This window comes from Simochromis diagramma, unplaced genomic scaffold (assembly GCF_900408965.1).
Source record: "Simochromis diagramma unplaced genomic scaffold, fSimDia1.1 OVJJ01000494.1, whole genome shotgun sequence".
NCBI classification, from domain to species: Eukaryota; Metazoa; Chordata; class Actinopteri; order Cichliformes; family Cichlidae; genus Simochromis; species Simochromis diagramma.
Window position 1 is genome coordinate 371536 of NW_024387311.1, and position 18506 is coordinate 390041.

General features: G+C 38.3%; 1 protein-coding gene and 1 long non-coding RNA gene across 2 annotated transcripts in view; one reads left to right on the forward strand and one right to left on the reverse strand.

Moving 5' to 3' along the window:
• LOC120717155 (G2/M phase-specific E3 ubiquitin-protein ligase-like) overlaps nucleotides 1-13747 on the forward strand; it is a 29984-nt gene extending 16237 nt beyond the window's left edge. Inside the window, exons 3-11 of the mRNA XM_040005019.1 lie at nucleotides 9563-9849; nucleotides 10056-10116; nucleotides 10695-10830; nucleotides 11048-11143; nucleotides 11378-11670; nucleotides 11950-12173; nucleotides 12461-12661; nucleotides 12776-12965; nucleotides 13218-13747. Of these exons, the coding sequence (XP_039860953.1) occupies nucleotides 9742-9849; nucleotides 10056-10116; nucleotides 10695-10830; nucleotides 11048-11143; nucleotides 11378-11670; nucleotides 11950-12173; nucleotides 12461-12661; nucleotides 12776-12965; nucleotides 13218-13525 (1617 nt within the window). The 5' untranslated portion in view covers nucleotides 9563-9741 and the 3' untranslated portion in view covers nucleotides 13526-13747. The remainder of the gene's footprint in view (nucleotides 1-9562; nucleotides 9850-10055; nucleotides 10117-10694; nucleotides 10831-11047; nucleotides 11144-11377; nucleotides 11671-11949; nucleotides 12174-12460; nucleotides 12662-12775; nucleotides 12966-13217) is intronic.
• A 27-nt stretch (nucleotides 13748-13774) lies between these two features.
• Nucleotides 13775-15945, reverse strand: LOC120717156. Its single transcript, XR_005692100.1, has 2 exons — nucleotides 15706-15945; nucleotides 13775-15352 (listed from the first exon to the last, which is right to left on the reverse strand). It is a non-coding gene; the product is annotated as an uncharacterized LOC120717156 (long non-coding RNA).
• Between the last annotated feature and the right edge of the window lie 2561 nt (nucleotides 15946-18506).

Consider the following 18506-nt stretch of genomic DNA (forward strand, 5'->3'; position numbering starts at 1 on the left):
TACCCGTCGGCTTCCCGTTCCTCACAAAATCAGTGACCTGAGCACCATCTACTCCAATCAGACACATTATCAAAGGAACGGGTTATGGGACTCTATTATAAAAAAGCAACACTTTCTGCAGTTAAGACAAGAAAGCAATGCTGTGACCGTGTAATTCATGCATAATGCACCTTCTATGTGTATGTATATGTATACGTATGTATATTTAGTGTGTACATGTCTGGTCTGTACTTATAGAATCTATTATGTCTTTTAGGGACGTACCACTCAACAGTTTCCATATATAAATGGCAATTATGCACTTAAAGCACACTGTAAATAATAGAGGTGGGAATCACCATACAACTCGCGATATGATATTATCACAATACTTAACGCACGATACGATATTATTGCAATTTTTTAAAAATATTTTGCGATATTTAAATTCTGCACATAAAGGTAAACTTTATCAATATTCATTTTATCTAATATCAAAGTCTCACACTCAGTCTTTCTCTCATTTCAGTCAGTTCTATTGTTGACAAACTGAACGGTTTGTATTACAGTCTAGTTCAACTTAACTGAATGCAACCATCTGGTACAATTATAGCTATTCTGAACTATGCAATTTATGAAAACTATGCAGCCCCTTCAGCAACTGAAGAATTTGAAAGTAAATTTTAAAAATATATAATTTACATTAAATAAAAAAAAGTTTTAAACTTAATTAAAATTAAACATGTCTTAAATTAAAATAAGTAAACTGTCATGTTTATTGCTGCCAAAAAAAAAAGTTAAACACATTTGGACAGTGAAGGAATGTCAGGATTCTTGCTCAGAAAAAGGATCAACATGCTCTGAAGTCAACATGCTCTGACTCCAGAGCATGTTGACTTCAGAGAAAAAATTGTTTGTAACAAAATATCGATTTCTGCTGTCCCTGTATCGATACATTATTAGCAAACAAAATATCACGATACTACACAGTATCGATTTTTCCCCCCACCCCTAGTAAATAAGAGAAGCAGTGCTTTTTAGACAAAGCTCTGAGCATAACTTGCAGCTTACCAGGTTATGTGTTCAGCTACGTTACCAAGGTTATTTACCTTGTAAAAAGAGAGCCAGCTGCACCAAAAATAGACTTGAAGCTCCAACACAGTTATGAGCTGCCATGCTGTGCTCAATATAATGACCTTGACACAAGAGTGAATGAAGGACACATCTTACCAATGTGTCAGACAAAGATGATAAGACCAGGTGACTAAATGAGAGCATGTTGTTTTCCTTTGTCACAGCAAAGTGATGTCTGCTGCCACCAGGGGCCTGAATTCCACAGGACATGAGTTGTGAAACCTGTCAAAGTGCATCCAGTCACACCTGTCACAGCCTGGGGTCAAACTCACAGTGAAGATAGGGTGAAGGACATCAGGTCAAACAAACAACACAGAACTATATACAAAGGTTAACCAACAGCTTTTCTAAAATGAGACAACTTAATGATCAAATAACTCCTGAAGGTTTTATTTGAATACATGATTTTCAACATCATCAGCATCTTGCGCCTCCCCTTTCTTCTTTATATTTTTCTTCCAAAAAGCCAGACTTTCTTTTATTTATTCTGAGTTAACTTCAGTAGTTCTCCAGCTGTTTGTAGTTTTCACAGATGTAATATTATCTACAGCTACTCTTAGTACCATTGATGTTAAGTTAGACTCTTTTTCTCCAATTGATCTTTCTGAGTTAACTTCAATAATTACTTCCTCCAAACCATCAACGTGTCTTTTAGACCCCATTCCTACAAAACTGCTCAAAGAAGTCCTGCCATTAATTAATTCTTCGATCTTAAATATGATCAACCTATCTCTAATGATCGGCTATGTACCACAGGCCTTCAAGCTGGCTGTAGTTAAACCTTTACTCAAAAAGCATCTCTAGACCCAGCAGTCTTAGCTAATTATAGGCCAATCTCCAACCTTCCTTTATATCAAACATCCTTGAAAGAGTAGTTGTCAAACAGCTAACAGATCATCTGCAGAGGAATGGTTTATTTGAAGAGTTTCAGTCAGGTTTCAGAGCTCAGCACAGCACAGAAACAGCTTTAGTGAAGGTTACAAATGATCTTCTTATGGCCTCTGACAGTGGACTCATCTCTGTGCTTGTCCTGCTAGACCTCAGTGCAGCGTTTGATACTGTCGACCATAATATCCCATTAGAGCGATTAGAACATGCTGTAGGTATTACAGGTACTGTGCTGCTGGATGACAGAGACAGACAGGCAGAGAATTGATGATATTTCAGTGCAGATTACTTTTTGTGCAAGTTTAAGTAGAGTATGGTGATAGCTTTAGGGAAGAAGCTGTCCCTGAGTTTGTTCTGGCCCGTATGGATCTGAAGCGCCTGCCAGACGGCAGTAGGTTAAAAAGATGGTAGCCGGGGTGGGTAATGTGCTTCAGGATGTTTCTGGCCCTGCTGAGACAAAGGGAGTTATAGATGGCAGACAAGGAGGGCAGCCGATGATTCTTTGTGCTGTGTTTACCACCCTCTGTAGTCTCTTCCTGTTTGCCTCCATGCAGCACAGGTCAGCAGGCTCTCGATAGTGGATCTGTAGAAGGTCACCAGTAGCGGAGTGTTTAGGTGCTCCTTCCTGAGCACCCTTAGGAAGTGTAGCCACTGCTGGGCTTTCTTGACTAGGGCCATGATGTTAGCTGACCAGCAGAGGTCCACAGAGATGTGGACACCAAGGAATTTGAAGGACTCCACTTGCTAATATGGTATATGGTAGCAACTTGAAGCATTTTCTTGGCACACTTTGTCCTCCGTAATATCAACGAAGCATTGTTTACATTCCACAGTCCGACCTGAGTGTTGCTGCTGACAGTGTCCATCCTTTTATGGTACAGTGTATCATCTTCTGATGGCTCCTTCCAGCAGGATAACACACCATGTTACAAATCCCATATCATGTCAAACTGGTACTCACATGGCCTTGAAATGTAGTGAAACTACAACAACTGTATGAATATCATCATCATCATTATCAACAACTATCAACGTGGATCAAATTCTCTGAGGAATGTTTCCAGCACCTGCAGTTCTGAAATTATAGCAAGAAACCTCTGACAGAACCAGGCTCAATCTGCCGCAACTCACTGAGGGTGAGGGGAGAACAGCACAAAGACAGGCTGTGGAAAAGAGCCAGAGATTTATAATAACTAATTATTAAAGGCAGAGTGTTGTTTAAAAAGGTGAGTGAAGAAGATCAATCAGTGCATCATGAGAAACCCGCAGAAGCCTATAGCCGGTGCAGTGTAACTAAGGAAGGATTTAAGGTCACGTGATTCAGCCCTAACTATATGCTTTATCAAAAAGGAAAGTTTTAAAAGTAAAGAGGGTGCCTGTCTCCTGAATCCAAACTGGAAGTTAATGTCTGAACTCACAGTACACAACTGTGAAACCATCGTTCCCCCCAAACAACGACGAATGAAGAACTGAGAGAGAGACCTGCACTTCTCACTAAGCAGGGAGACATTTATTTGTTCCATGTATAATCTAATATTGGATGTATTATCTCTATTTTTCAGAGATGAAAAATAGTCTTTTCATCTCTTCCAGTGCATCCATGGAGTTTTTAAGTCCATCTCCTCTTTCCACAAGTTTCAGCTGTTTTTTCGAACATCCAGACGATTAAAAATGAAACGACCTTAAAAATCACACCTACATCTGCCTGGTTCTGTGTTGGGGGACTTTAATGGGACTCAAACACCTTTTTTACTACTGAAAAAAAGGTTTGAGTCACCTGATAAAAAAAAGATAACAATACAAACCTGTAAAGGCCCCCTTGCATTATATCAGTGAGGCAGACATTGTGATATCTGAACAATACCAGCTGGATGTGTGTGTCAGAGAAGAAGTATCAAACATTAGTCTTGTGCTCAGCAGTGTACCATCTGTCTTAACATTCTGTTTCCAGGAGCTGCAACTGTGATTTACGCTCCATGTGCTACTCTTAACAAGACAGGAGCTTCAAACAGTAAGAGAATACAATTGTAATTTAATTAAAGCACCAATGCTGATAGGTAATCTGATTACTCTCCACAAGCACTTCAGCACTCAGCAAAAGCACTTTCGCCTGCATGACTGAACCTGCTGGTAACAGCAGTTATGTCACATAGACAGCAGCCATAATGACAGCAGACTGCTGATGTCTTGGAGTCCTGAATGATGACAACCAGTGTTAATGATGTTCTTCTTACTTCATAACTTTATAAACAGAATTGACCCTTTGACCAAACATATGCATACTCACGCACAACCAACTTTCCATGAAAATGACAAAATGACAACAGCTGCTGTTTACATAAGCACTCTCGTGTCTGTGATAACCAAGCAGATAGAGGGGTCTGTTTCAAATAAAGCCAGAGCTGCCGTCAGCCTCACCAATGTCCTTCTTCCTACAGCTTCAGTACGAGAAATCTCCTTTGTCTTGGTCACACAAAGGAGACACTACACTGATGATTACTGTCACATGATCACAGGACATGTGTGAAAAAGGAGCAGACCAAGCTACACAGCCGTTTCAAGAATGATGAAAACGGTGCGCACAAAAACTACATGTGCAGTGTCAGTACATGCTAAAGTACATGTACATGTGTGGATGCCAGCTGAAGACAAAAGGTTCAGCTCTAACCAGCTGCTCAGTGACAGCTGTACCAAAATACACAATTTTCAGACGCTTGTAATATCTAAAAAAAAACACGTAATTTTCACAGAATATCCCTGGAGATTTATATTATTATGATGATATAAATCATCAATTGTTTCCTTTTAACATTAATTAATTTCCAAGCAACCCAGACTGACCGAACTCTGTCGTGGGAGCAATGTGAAGATGCGTTTTCCCTGCTTCTGTGAATACTTCCTCTGAGCGTCACCTACCTGGTCTTAATGGTGGGGTTCATCCTGAGAGGAAACAGTCCCAAGTCTATGTCTTCGCTGTCAGGGTTAAACTCTAGTGCTCCTGAGACATAAATCAGAAAGTAGTCCCAGAGCTCAGGCAACTTCTGAGAGGAGAGAATCATGAGGGAAACTCGAGGGAGGCTCTGTTTTGGAGAAACAACTAGCTAAAGATGGGTGTCATCCAGAGTGGGGGGCCCACAGCAGCGTTCTATTACCTCCCTTCAGCTTGCATTTAAGCGTTCCAGCTGATCCAGCTTCAATGTCCACTCAGCAAATACATTTAGCTGACTGACTCCTTCCCTCGGGACATAACACAAGCACAAAATGAACCGTTCCTCTCCAAACTGCACCACGTCCTCCACAAACAGGACTGGATAGATATATTTATCTGCTTTCCTTTGGAAAACTCAGGAAAATGCCAAAGGTCCTTTTTATTTGGAATGTTGTATCAGTGTAGTCCAATATGACATCTGACAAAGAAAATAAAACAAACAGTCACTGTCACCTCATACATGCTCTCACATTTCACCGAAACACACAGTGTACATGTTGTTAGTGTCTGCTTTGGCTGTTTACCTGTTTATTTCAGCTGCTTATTAAGGCTTTAATTAAGAGATAAACGTGACTATTCTCTGGGATTATTAAATCACAAATATATGGAGGAAGGATAAAATGTGAGGATTGTTTTCAAGGAAGCATCTGTTAGACTGGCAGGATGGCTCTACCTGGTCACACGACCAATACTTAGCTGGAGGACCAAATGAAATCATGCTTCTACAGTAATTTATGATTATTTCAGGGGAGAAAAAATCTCCGTTTAATGAGAAGCATCCATGAAGAGGACCGTGGTGATTTTATGTTATTCTGAAAACAACAGCTTTTCTTACCGTGCCTTCTTTGCCCCTGACAAGTCTGTGACTTTGACCTCAAAGCTGGCTTTTCAAGTTCTCGCGACCTTTTCTGGAATTTATTGTTGGAAATTTAGATTCACCTTAAAGTCACTTGCCCGATCAGTAATGTTGTATGAGCACAGGACAAAACTGTCGCTCGAGTCTTCACATTTTAGTGATGCGTTCGTTCCAGTGTGAGATTGAACGCAGCGTAGGCGTGCGCGTCTCCTACCGTACTCTGCGCACAGAAGAGGCGCACAGCGCCCACTCTCTAGTCCGTGCCGGACGCACACGCGCTTGTTCACGTACCAGTAAATGAGCGACAGTCCGTCGAAGCGCTCGAGCTCCCTGCCGCGCTCCTTCAGCAGAGACATGCTCTCCTCAGTGTGAGCCTGCGGTCCGTGCGCTGACTGAGGGGCTGTGTCAGCACTCACCCCCTCACATCAGTGGTGTGGACAGGTGGGGCTTTTCCTGCTGACTGACCGCAGCCCGTCTGTCTGACTGCTGTCCTGCATCTGTGAGTGGGTTCGACCCCTGCAGCAGTGACGCTGCTTAGGAAAAGTTGTCGGGTCGCCGTTGACGGGAGAAGTAGGCTAGCCGACTGGACCAGCTCACAGCAGTCAAATTACGCACGTAATACATGAGCGTTGACAACTCTCTTTTACTTTTAGAAAGCCTTAACAAAGGCAGTCCAAAAAAGATGTATGGATATAAAGCTGAATTATTGCGCGGTTTAGATTTGCAGCATACCATTCGGTTCAAAATGTATGTATTTTTTTATGGGGCGCCGTTTGTAAACTGAAACATGCCGAAATTAACAGCAACATTTTTCCACCTTTAGCTCTAAATCTTACAAAAACATGTTTTTTCGAGTCATTTTTTTTTACAACATTTAGTAAAACATTTGTAACTTTTCATATTTAAAACAGGATTTTAAATGTTAAATCTAAATGTTAAATGTTAAATGTTAAATCTAAATGTTATATATAAATCTAAATGTTAAATGTTAAATCTAAATGTTATATATAAATCTAAATGTTAAATGTTAAATCTAAATGTTATATATAAATCTAAATGTTATATATAAATCTAAATGTTAAATGTTAAATCTAAATGTTATATATAAATCTAAATGTTAAATGTTAAATCTAAATGTTATATATAAATCTAAATGTTAAATGTTAAATCTAAATGTTAAATGTTAAATGTTAAATCTAAATGTTATATATAAATCTAAATGTTAAATGTTAAATCTAAATGTTATATATAAATCTAAATGTTAAATGTTAAATCTAAATGTTATATATAAATCTAAATGTTAAATGTTAAATCTAAATGTTTATAAATCTAAATGTTAATTAATCTAAATGTTAAATGTTAATCTAAATGTTACGGGAAACTAAATATTTAGCTAATATGCAAATTTATTGTACGGGTCAACGGAAATACCAAAATAAAAGCTTCAAGAAAACCTCCCGTGCTAAAGTGTGCCGGTCGTGGTCAGGTTCTGTGTTTGCGCTCCTATCACGGTCACTTTTGACTGCCATGAGCTGCTTCAACTATTCCCTACCAGCATGTCCAGCGATTTAGCTGAAAACATTGGAAGAGCCGTTTTGTCGGCCATTCAACGATAGTGCACCCTCGACCTCACAAACGCCGCAGCACTTGGTAAGTTTATTGTATAGCATTTTGGACGGGTTGATAGCAGTGTTAGCAAAACTACCAAAGCTAAATTACTTAGCTAGTCCTCAATTATTTCATTTGGTAGGCAGCAGACAGAGATCGAACATCATGCAACTCTATTTATTTATTTGGTAGGTACGTAACAGTCGTTCTTGATGTAAATGTTTCCTTAGGAATCCAGCAATGCACCTGGACCAAGTAGACCTGCCGTCTCCACTGGGATACCATACCGCTCGGTAGGCCTTCTTACACATATCATTTAATTTATTTATCATGAAATTTCCCCTTGTGGGACTAATAAAGGTATGTTATCTTATCTTAGCTGACTGGTTTTGATATACAGTCAGGTCCATAAGTAGTTGGATACAGACACATTTTCTAATGTTGCTTCTGTACATTACCAGAATGAATTAAAAATGAAACTACTCCAATGCAGTTGAAGTGCAGACTTTAAGTTTTAATTCAGTGGGTTGAACTAAATGAATGCATAAAAATGTGAGGGGGAAAAATTAATTTGTAAAGGCTCTGCCAGGCCTTTACTGCATTGACTTTCAGTTGCTGTTTGTTTGTGGGCCTTTCTGTCCTAAATTTAGTCTTCAACAACTGAAATGTATGCTCAATTGGGTTAAAATCCAGTGACTGACTTGGCCATTCAAGAATATTCTATTTCTTTATTTTATTAAAGTCATGGGGTGCTTAGACTGTATGTTTTGGGTCATCTTCCACCTTTATTATGAAATGCTGCCCAATCAATGTGACTACTTTTAGCTAGACTTAAGCAGACAAGTATGTCTCTGAACACATTCAGCTGCTTCAGTCCTGTGTCACATATTCAGTAAACACTACCAGTGCCACTGGCAGCCATGCACGCCCAAACCATCACACTGCCTCTGCCATGTTTTACAGATGATGTGGTATGCTTTGGATCATGAGTCGTTCCACCCTTCTCCATACTTTTTTCTTGCCATCATTCTGGTAGAGGTTGATCTTGGTTTTATCTGTCCAAAGAATGTTTTTCCAAAATTTAGCTGGCTTTTACTAGATGTTTTTTTTTTTTTTTTTGTTAAGTCCATTCTAGCCTTTCTATTCTTGAGGCTTATGAGTGGCTTGCAGCTTGCAGTGAACCCTCTGTATTAGGGCTGTTCGATATGACGATATGAAAACATCTATCATTTCATATTATACGCTATCATTTGTTCTGTGGTGTCGCAAAATAAATTTTACGTCAATATTTTTCATCGTTTTGATGGTCACTGTAGTGGCTGTATTAATTTCTTAATTTTCTTTTTTCTGTTATGTTCTCTTTGACCGCATGTTGTCTGTTCACAGTAAAATTTTCAAAATGCAAACACTACGTCTCAAATCAATTCCAGGCCTTTTATCTGCTTAATTGGTAATGACATCATCATTTTAATATGGATACCCTAAATTAAAGCTGAGTCTGCACATCATGTCCATGATATATTTATGATTGGAAAATGTTTCAGTAAACGGGCAACAAAATAAAACTTGTTAGGGTCCAAATACACACTGACCTAACTGCAGACCTTTTCTACTCTAATTGAGTGCTCAAAGCACTTTATACAACAGATCTCATTTACCCATTCACAGGCACAGATTAATACAAGCACTTTTTCTGTCCAACATTCGCACACAGTCATACTCGGATAAACCCATTGGGAGCTCTAGATTAGAGCACCTGGGAACTGAATCACCAGCTTGACCAAAAATCACCAAATGCTAATCTACAAGATACAAAAGGTTCAGTTTTCTGTGTAATGGGTAGACGATAGTAAGATGGTCTGAGTCTACAGTTTGTTTGTTTGTTTTTAATGAACAGATAACAGAAACCTTACGGATGTATTGTAATGCATAGGTGTCTATCTGTATCTGTGTTTGAATTCATTTCAGGTTCCTCTTCCATCAGTTCCTCAAGCTCATGCTACGCGCTCACATTTTGTGAGAAAAAAACAAGACCTGCAAACACTATACAAAAGATGTTGTGTGCTTGCCCTTGTCTTCAGCATCAACGTTTCTCATACCGTGAGGAGATTCACGAGCAAAACTAGCACAAGATGGCCTTATTGGGAAGATCTCCTTTACATCTGACTGGTCTGAAGCACAACTTAGAGAAGAAATAGCAGCAATCTTCAGAAGAACATTTGCACTGTCAACTGGCCAGACATTCCCTTTTGAGTATTTGAGTACAATTAGAGGATGTAAACGACTAATGAAACCAAATGTTTCTAGCAGTTTTCTTTGGGGTGGCCAAGAAGTTGGCTCGATTTGTTCCACCACCTGCCTCTATATAATGGCAGGGATACAAAAACCTGCACAGGTAAACATTTTATATTGCAGTGCAGAAATATTTATTGTCTAAAAAGTGAGTCTGTTCCCTTAACATAATTTTATTAATTGTATTAATTAATATTGCAGTTTCAGCAGGTGTAAACAGTTTTTAGTGCAGCCATGTGCCTCTGTGTTACCAGTGATTTGGTGCAACTGTATTTGATTTTATGTAGAACATGCTTTCTTTTCCCTCAGGAGGAACCAGAAGAGCTGTCTGACAGTGACTTTGAAAGTCCAGTCTGCCGGAGAAGACGAGGTATGTGACGTGAATGAAAACCTAGTGAGGTTCTAAGCTCGATGACCAGTTAGATTTTGTTACTGCAGTGCGTAATAATTCCTGGGGGGTTTGTTTGATGAGAGCATCATTAATTTGTCCGATTGGGGCGATCGTGGCTCAAGAGTTGGGAGTTTGCCTTGTAATCGGAAGGTTGCCGGTTCGAGCCCCGGCTCAGACAGTCTCAGTCGCTGTGTCCTTGGGCAAGACACTTCACCTACCGCCTACTGGTGTTGGCCAGAAGGGCCAATGGCGCGATATGGCAGCCTCGCCTCTGTCAGTCTGCCCCAGGGCAGCTGTGGCTACAACTGTAGCCTCCACGTGTGTGTGAATGGGTGGATGACTGGGTGTGTAAAAGCGCTTTGGGGTCCTTAGGGGGGACTAGTAAAAGCGCTATACAAATACAGGCCATTTACCATTTTAATGTTTACGAATTATCCCAGGTGATTACAGCCAAGGAGGAATATGTGCCCAACTTTCACTTAAAGTAATATAAGGATATATAAAGGCTCTGTTAACATTATGAAGCAAGTCATGCTGACCTTCTTTCCTTTGTTCAGTGCATCATGCGTTGTCTACAACACCAGGTGAAAGTGAGGCCAAGCATCAGGAAACAGAGAGCTGCATTCAAGAGAGTGAAAATGAGGGCCAGGCAGAGGGACAGCAGATGTTTCCATATAATGTGGCAGAATTTGTGTAAGCTGTTGTCTAGGGGTTAAAGAAATCCTTCATTTTAGATGTTGTTTAGGATATTGTTTTGATGCAGGTTTCCAATTTGCATGTTTGGGGTTTTTTTTGCTGAATGACTGCAACTTTAGGATTTACATTTAATTTTTTTTTTTTAATGATGTAGTGTGAGAAATTCTTCAAGGCTGACATGTTTTATGATTTCTAATATCTCTTATCTACTTAGCCCTATTTTTCTGGAGGAAGATGAAGCTCTTGAAGAGGCAATTCAGCGTAGCCTCCTAGAAGAGTCTGATAGACAGAGTGAAGTTCATATTTCAAGGTAAGATTTGAAAGTAACCTTTGATAATTGAATATTTTATTTGCATCTTTACTTGCATCATTTTTTTGCAGTTACACAATTACAAAGGTTTACATTTACATTACATTTCTGACTAATTTAATATGGACTATCACAACATAATTATCTGTTGTAACTCTGTGCACTTGAGTCAAATGTACAGCAAATTTCCATTTTTCCCCAAGATCTGTTTGTCATTGTCCCTTTTTTATATAGGTCTTTTAAGAAGCTCAGCAAAGAAGAAATTGAAGGTCTTCTTAGAGCTCATAGTGAGAAAGTCATTACACCAGGAACAAGACAACTCCATATCAGTCGAGCCAATGTGTGGTCGACTGCTTTGCGTCAGTTCAAGAGACCCAAGTTTGCAGAAAGCTGTGAGATGCTTTATGTCACATTTGCAAGCGATGAACATGATACAGAGGAAGATGCTGCTGACCTTGGGGAGCCAAGGCGGGAGTTTTTCCGTTTACTGGTGAAGGCCATCTGTCAGGACAGTGGTGCTTTTGAAGGTAATATGATTTCACAGTCAAACTAACTAACTTACTTACTCAAGGCCTAAAGGCTTGTTGACAACACTCGTTTTTATAATGTTACAAACGCAACAACCACCTGATCTGAACATTGTTTGACAGAACATTAACAAGTTAATAAATGACTACAGATAATAAATCTGTTATGTTCTGTGTCTGAAACAGTAAAAAAAAAAAGTAATACATTTTTGTCTGTCAATCTCAAGATATCAGTTTGGGGTCTGTACAGAATATACTTTTTTGTGTGTTATTTTTCAGCTACACCAAATGGATGCACACTGAAATTTAACATCCTACACTTGCAAAATGGAGTATATCAAACCATTGGCAGGATGTTGTCCACGATAATAGTGCAAGGTGGAGAAGCACCTGCCTTTCTCTCTCCACATGTAGTAGACTACATTGTGTCAGGAGACATTCTTCAAGTACACCTAACACCGGATAATATAGGTGACCCTGAGTTAAGAGAGAATCTGAAAAAGGTGAATTGCAATATTATAACAAGAATATTGTAATATTTCCTATATTCACAAGTCTTCTGGTCTTCTTTTATAATATATAATAAATACACTTTTGGTTATTAGAGGCAATTCCATGTATTATATTTTCAATTTGTTTCCTTTTTGTTAAAAAAAAAAAATATTGGTGAAATACAGCCAAATAAACCAAAACAAAAACGTTTCGAGTCCAATTAAAATGAACCATCTGCAGTATTTGTGTACACTGGTAAAAAAAACAAACATTTAAAGTGTTTTTCTTAAATATTTAGGTTGTAAATGCAACAACTCAACATGATTTGGAGGAAGCAGTCAGCTGCTGCGACTCATGGCGATATCAAGTTGAAGGTCTTCCACTCACAGTCACCATGGCCAATAAAGATCTGTTTGTGAAAAATGCAGCTCTATACCTTGCAGTTCTGCAACGGCAAAGCTGTTTCGATCAACTAACTGATGGCTTGTCCTACTATGGAGTGAGATTTATTTTTTTTCTGTATCAATTGGTCATTGTTTTATAATCATTTAGAGTGAGCTACTTTTTGTATTTAAAACGGGAATTTAACCATTATTTAAACTTTTCTGTCTAGATTTTATCACTCCTGAGAGAGAACCCCAGTTTGCGTGTTCTGCTTGACCTATCGGGGGAGGACAAAGATCTGACAGCCAGTTTAATTGCTGGGGTTCTCAGGCCAAGCTATTCTGTCCTTGGGAGCAACAGAAGAGTTAGAGAGGAGCTGATGGTGGTCAAATTTCGGGAATTTCTCCAGTGTGTCGAAAGTAAGCAGAAATTCACATAATGTAGTCTGGCCATGAAACAATTTGGGACACTAAAGTAAAACTTTGTCTTTTTATGTCACATGCGCACACACAAAACAGGAATAAAGATGTATGATAGCTTACAACTGACAAGCAAGGCAAAGACAGAACCTCTGTGTTTTTTATAAAAACATTAGCCATCATTTAGTTGTTAGCTCAAGCTTTAACTATTTTAGTGTCCCCAGGTTAACGGTGGTTTTTCTTTGTTTTTAGATAAAGAGCTGAGAGACTCACTTGGAGAAAGAACTCTTACCAAGGATGAAGAGGCATTTGTGAAGGCTTTGAGGCCTGGTCACATCTTGGCTTTTGCCACCGGGAGCAGCAAGGTTCCAGCCATAGGTTTTCAACCAGCTCCTAAAATAACATTCATTCACGATGAAAGCAAACATCTCCCGATTGCACACACATGTGCAAATGAGCTTCAGCTTTTTGTGAATGAAACAACAATGGCTGATGATGATGCTTTTCATTACTGCTTCTTAGTAGCACTCATGAATGGAGCTTTATTCAGCACCATCTAAACATGTTCCAAAAAAGTGAAATTAAAATGGTGGGTTTGTTAACTCTAATCCTGTTCATTAATTGTAGTTTCAAGTAACTTTGCTTCATACAAGATAGTTGAAATAAATTCTGACTGCATTTAATGTTGAAATGTAATAATTTTCAAAGCTTCAATAGATTTATAAAAATGCTAACTCTGTATTTTCAACGACAAATCAATAAAGTCACTGGTGTAATACAATAATTTTATTAAGCTTTTTCTTTTTTTTAAACAAGGACATTTCAAAACAGTTTATGCACAGAGTATACTAAACATGCTTTGTAGAACAGGCCAGGATTACTTAGACATCTAACAGCAACATTTATTAAGACTATTGCAACTTTACAATGATTAAAACAATACTGTAGGTAATCTTGTGAATTGATTTAAAGACTGACTGTTCCGTGTTGATAATTTTCACTGTTATACTGTATTACACTGTTACAGTGTGAATTTGATCTTTACTGCAATCTGAATAACTGGTTTTACCCATAAACTAAAAGTGGTTGTAGCCTTCTGAATAGCCTATGAGTCACTGTCAGTCATTAACTCGGAGTCCTTATGTGTCAGGAGGCATCACTGCTAGAGGGGAGGGGCTTCTGCAGTAGTACAAAAAATGCATTTACTGTACAGCATTTAAGAATATTAAGTGTCATCACTCTTTAGAACATCACTGGTATCCTGTGGTTGAGGTCACACATTTACAAGTTTGTTAAAAATATACTGCTGTGTTCGTTGAGACAATGTTTTACCATTATTGTTGTCTTCTTCAAAAGGGTGAATGCTTGTATATAGCTCTTGTAAATCGCTGTCATTTAATGGGACAAACCTACTTTCAGAGTTTGACAAGGAGGGTATGGAGACCTCTGCTGTAGAAAGTTCTGGGTTGTGACGATGAGACACATGAGTTCCGCAGGAAAAAAGCTGGATGGGAGTTCTATTACCTTCAGTGGAAACAGAGTGATTGTTATATCCAGCTTTGAATTCCTTCAAAGTGCGGTTGATTCGTGGTAGAAACACATAATGAAGGCAAAATAGGTCTGTTGCATTTTCTAAGTCTAGGATACCAAGTGATTCCAATTCATAAAATATAGGTGCATAAATGCGGCTACAGTTGTTGTTTAAGTCTCGGTTGAAACGCTCAATCCTCTGGTTGTGCACAGAACTTCCCATTAAGACAGAGCTTTCACCCCTGCTTGCTCGCATGTCCTCCCAAATCTGAGCGTTCTCTCCTCCATGATCAGTCCTGATATGCAGGGGTCTGCCAAATTGTCCAACAGCTGCAGTAAAGAGGGCTTTCACAGTCTCAGCTCGATTATTGCTGGAGCACTGAAGAAACATCAACATCCTGCTGTATCCATCTATTGCACCATGAACAACAAACTTCCAACGAATCAGTTTGTGATTTCCATCTATGTGCCATATGAAATTTGGATGAGGCACAGAATATACTCGCCGAGCAACTGCAGTTCTTCTCCTGGATAGAACACCAGCCGAGTCCACCCTCCGCAGTGACTTTCTTACGCGCCATCTTTGAACCACTATGTTTTTGGAACGCAGATGACCCATCAGCATCACTTCTCCAACATTTGGATGTTCAGTTTTTATCTGGGACACTATCTGATCTAACTCATGGTCACTGATTACATTGAATTTTGACTCTGTATAAGTTACTGCAGTAACTATAATATCTCAGAGTGGGCCTGGAGATGGAAAGGATAGATGCAGCTTCAGTAAAAGATGTTTTCAGGGAAAGAACATTTTCCAATTCCTCTTTGGAAATCTGAAGCCTTCCTTGGTAACCATCCTAGAACACGGCACAGAAAATCTCAATGAGCACAATTCTATAACAAAAGATGGGTAATTTGAGGCAATTGTACGGTGACAGATTAGCTAGAGAGTAATATTTTATCAATAGTTTTAAAATATGAAAGTGAGCAATCAAAAGACACTTCACAGCAAAAACAGTAATAAAATATGACGTAAAACTTGTGAATGTTGTTGGTGGTGATGTGACACTGCTAGTGATGGACCCCTAAGAAGATGAAATGTATGTAGAATCAGAATCATTACTTTGACAGGATTTAATTTAAGGTGACATATTACACCAAAGAAAAAACAAAAATCAGTCAGCTAAATGATATGTGTAAGAAGGCCTACCGAGCGGTATGGTATCCCAGTGGAGACGGCAGGTCTACTTGGTCCAGGTGCATTGCTGGATTCCTAAGGAAACATTTACATCAAGAACGACTGTTACCTACCTACCAAATAAATAAATAGAGTTGTATGATGTTCGATCTCTGTCTGCTGCCTACCAAATGAAATAATTGAGGACTAGCTAAGTAATTTAGCTTTGCTAGTTTTGCTAACACTGCTATCAACCCGTCCAAAATGCTATACAATAAATTTACCAAGTGCTGCGGCGTTTGTGAGGTCGAGGGTGCACTATCGTTGAATGGCCGACAAAACGGCTCTTCCAATGTTTTCAGCTAAATCGCTGGACATGCTGGTAGGGAATAGTTGAAGCAGCTCATGGCAGTCAAAAGTGACCGTGATAGGAGCGCAAACACACAACCTGACCACGACCGGCACACTTTAGCACGGGAGGTTTTCTTGAAGCTTTTATTTTGGTATTTCCGTTGACCCGTACAATAAATTTGCATATTAGCTAAATATTTAGTTTCCCGTAACATTTAGATTTAACATTTAACATTTAGATTTAACATTTAACATTTAGATTTATATATAACATTTAGATTTAACATTTAACATTTAGATTTATATATAACATTTAGATTTATATATAACATTTAGATTTATATATAACATTTAGATTTAACATTTAACATTTAGATTTATATATAACATTTAGATTTATATATAACATTTAGATTTAACATTTAACATTTAGATTTATATATAACATTTAGATTTATATATAACATTTAGATTTAACATTTAACATTTAGATTTATATATAACATTTAGATTTATATATAACATTTAGATTTAACATTTAACATTTAGATTTATATATAACATTTAGATTTAACATTTAGATTTATATATAACATTTAGATTTAACATTTAACATTTAGATTTATATATAACATTTAGATTTAACATTTAACATTTAGATTTAACATTTAGCATTTAGATTTAACATTTAAAATCCTGTTTTAAATATGAAAAGTTACAAATGTTTTACTAAATGTTGTAAAAAATGACTCGAAAAAACATGTTTTTGTAAGATTTAGAGCTAAATGTGGAAAAATGTTGCTGTTAATTTCGGCATGTTTCAGTTTACAAACGGCGCCCCATATTTTTTATTTATGTTTTAAGGTTAGAGCAGTGTCTCTTTTACAATATCAAAGAAAGTGCAAATATCCTGGAAATTAGGGCTGACGCTATCAAATTGTTTCAGTAATCAAGTATTCTACCAATTATTCCATCGATTATTCGAGTAACTGCAAACAATACTTTTGACTTATTAATAAGCAAAAATTGTAGAACGATCAAGCGTTACTTTTTGTTACAACGTTGCTTCATTGAGCGTGCAGTGACCAGTCAAAACACAACAACCCTGAAAACGGCTACATACTCTCACCGCTAAACAGCCTACTGCTGTAAAGTTATTGCAGATGACGTAAAGCTGCCGTACACCTTGGCTAACATAAACCCATATATGGCGATAATAAATATTCCAAATAGAAAAAACACAGGTCTTTCAAAATGAACTGCTCAGTGGTTTGCATTTTAGAAACTGCAGTGTTTTAATAGTTTAACTGCATACAGCATCTGTCAAAAACGAAACCATTTCATTGTAGTTACATGCCATCTTAAAATGTAATTGTTTAAATAAAACATTTTCTCAAATACAAAAATAAATAAATAATCTAAAGTAATGTCAAATCAAATGTGCTATACATGCAACCTAAACTTGTGCATAAAAAAATGACCTATACTGTTTCAGTACCTCCACAAACACAAGTACAAGCTTAAACACCAGTGTTGTGCCAAAAAGTGAATGTGGGAATTTAAACAGTTATAAATATTTGTTGGGCTATAACCTCTCAAATATAGGACAAACATATCTCTCATGAATGATGTGAAGTCGTTTTGATTCCAGTGGATTAAAGCACTACTTAAGATGGCAGACCTGTGTTATTCTTCGTTGTATCGTTGAGCTATCGGCGTCAGTCAACCTGCAGATCCGAAAATCTGAATCGTGAGTTTTGTGCGACTTTTCAGCCACCATTTTAAGTATTACGAAACCAATATCGGAGACAGGCACATCCTTGAAGGGGTGAAAATCTCTGTCATTATCCACGGGGGTTGAGGGTCTCCGCTCCCATCTCCTCTGGGCCCTTGATGACTGGAGGTTGCCATCCCAAAGGAGGCGCTGAGTCCCAGGAATAGAAGGCCTAAATGTTCACGACATGGAAGACTCTCGCGTCTTTGACGATTTCAACTTAGCTAACCTGTAGTTGTCATGGCTATGTGCAGGCAGGCAGGGAAAAGGACCCAAAAGGACTCACGGAGGCAAGGGTGAAACTCAAAACAAACAGCTTTATTGCCAGTTGCAGACTGAACAGGAGACAACTACACTGGGAAAACATAAACTGACGGGCAGGCAAACAGGTTAACGGAACACAGTGAAGGCTCCCAGATGGAAAAGAAACAGGAAAAACTTATAAAAGACTTGCATCAGCTTTAGCTTGCTTCATATAATGAATCATATAAGGCTTATATGATTTACTCATGAAGGTTTCACACAAGACAGATACAAACTTTATAAGATTTATATATATCTTTTCCATATGGGTTGTACGACGTGACAACGAGCAGGGGAAGACGCAGATACTAAATACAAGAGGTGAACAGAACTAAGTGGAAACAGCTGGGAGACACGGCTGACGCTGATTACACTGACGAGACAGGGAGAGCACAAACAGAACACA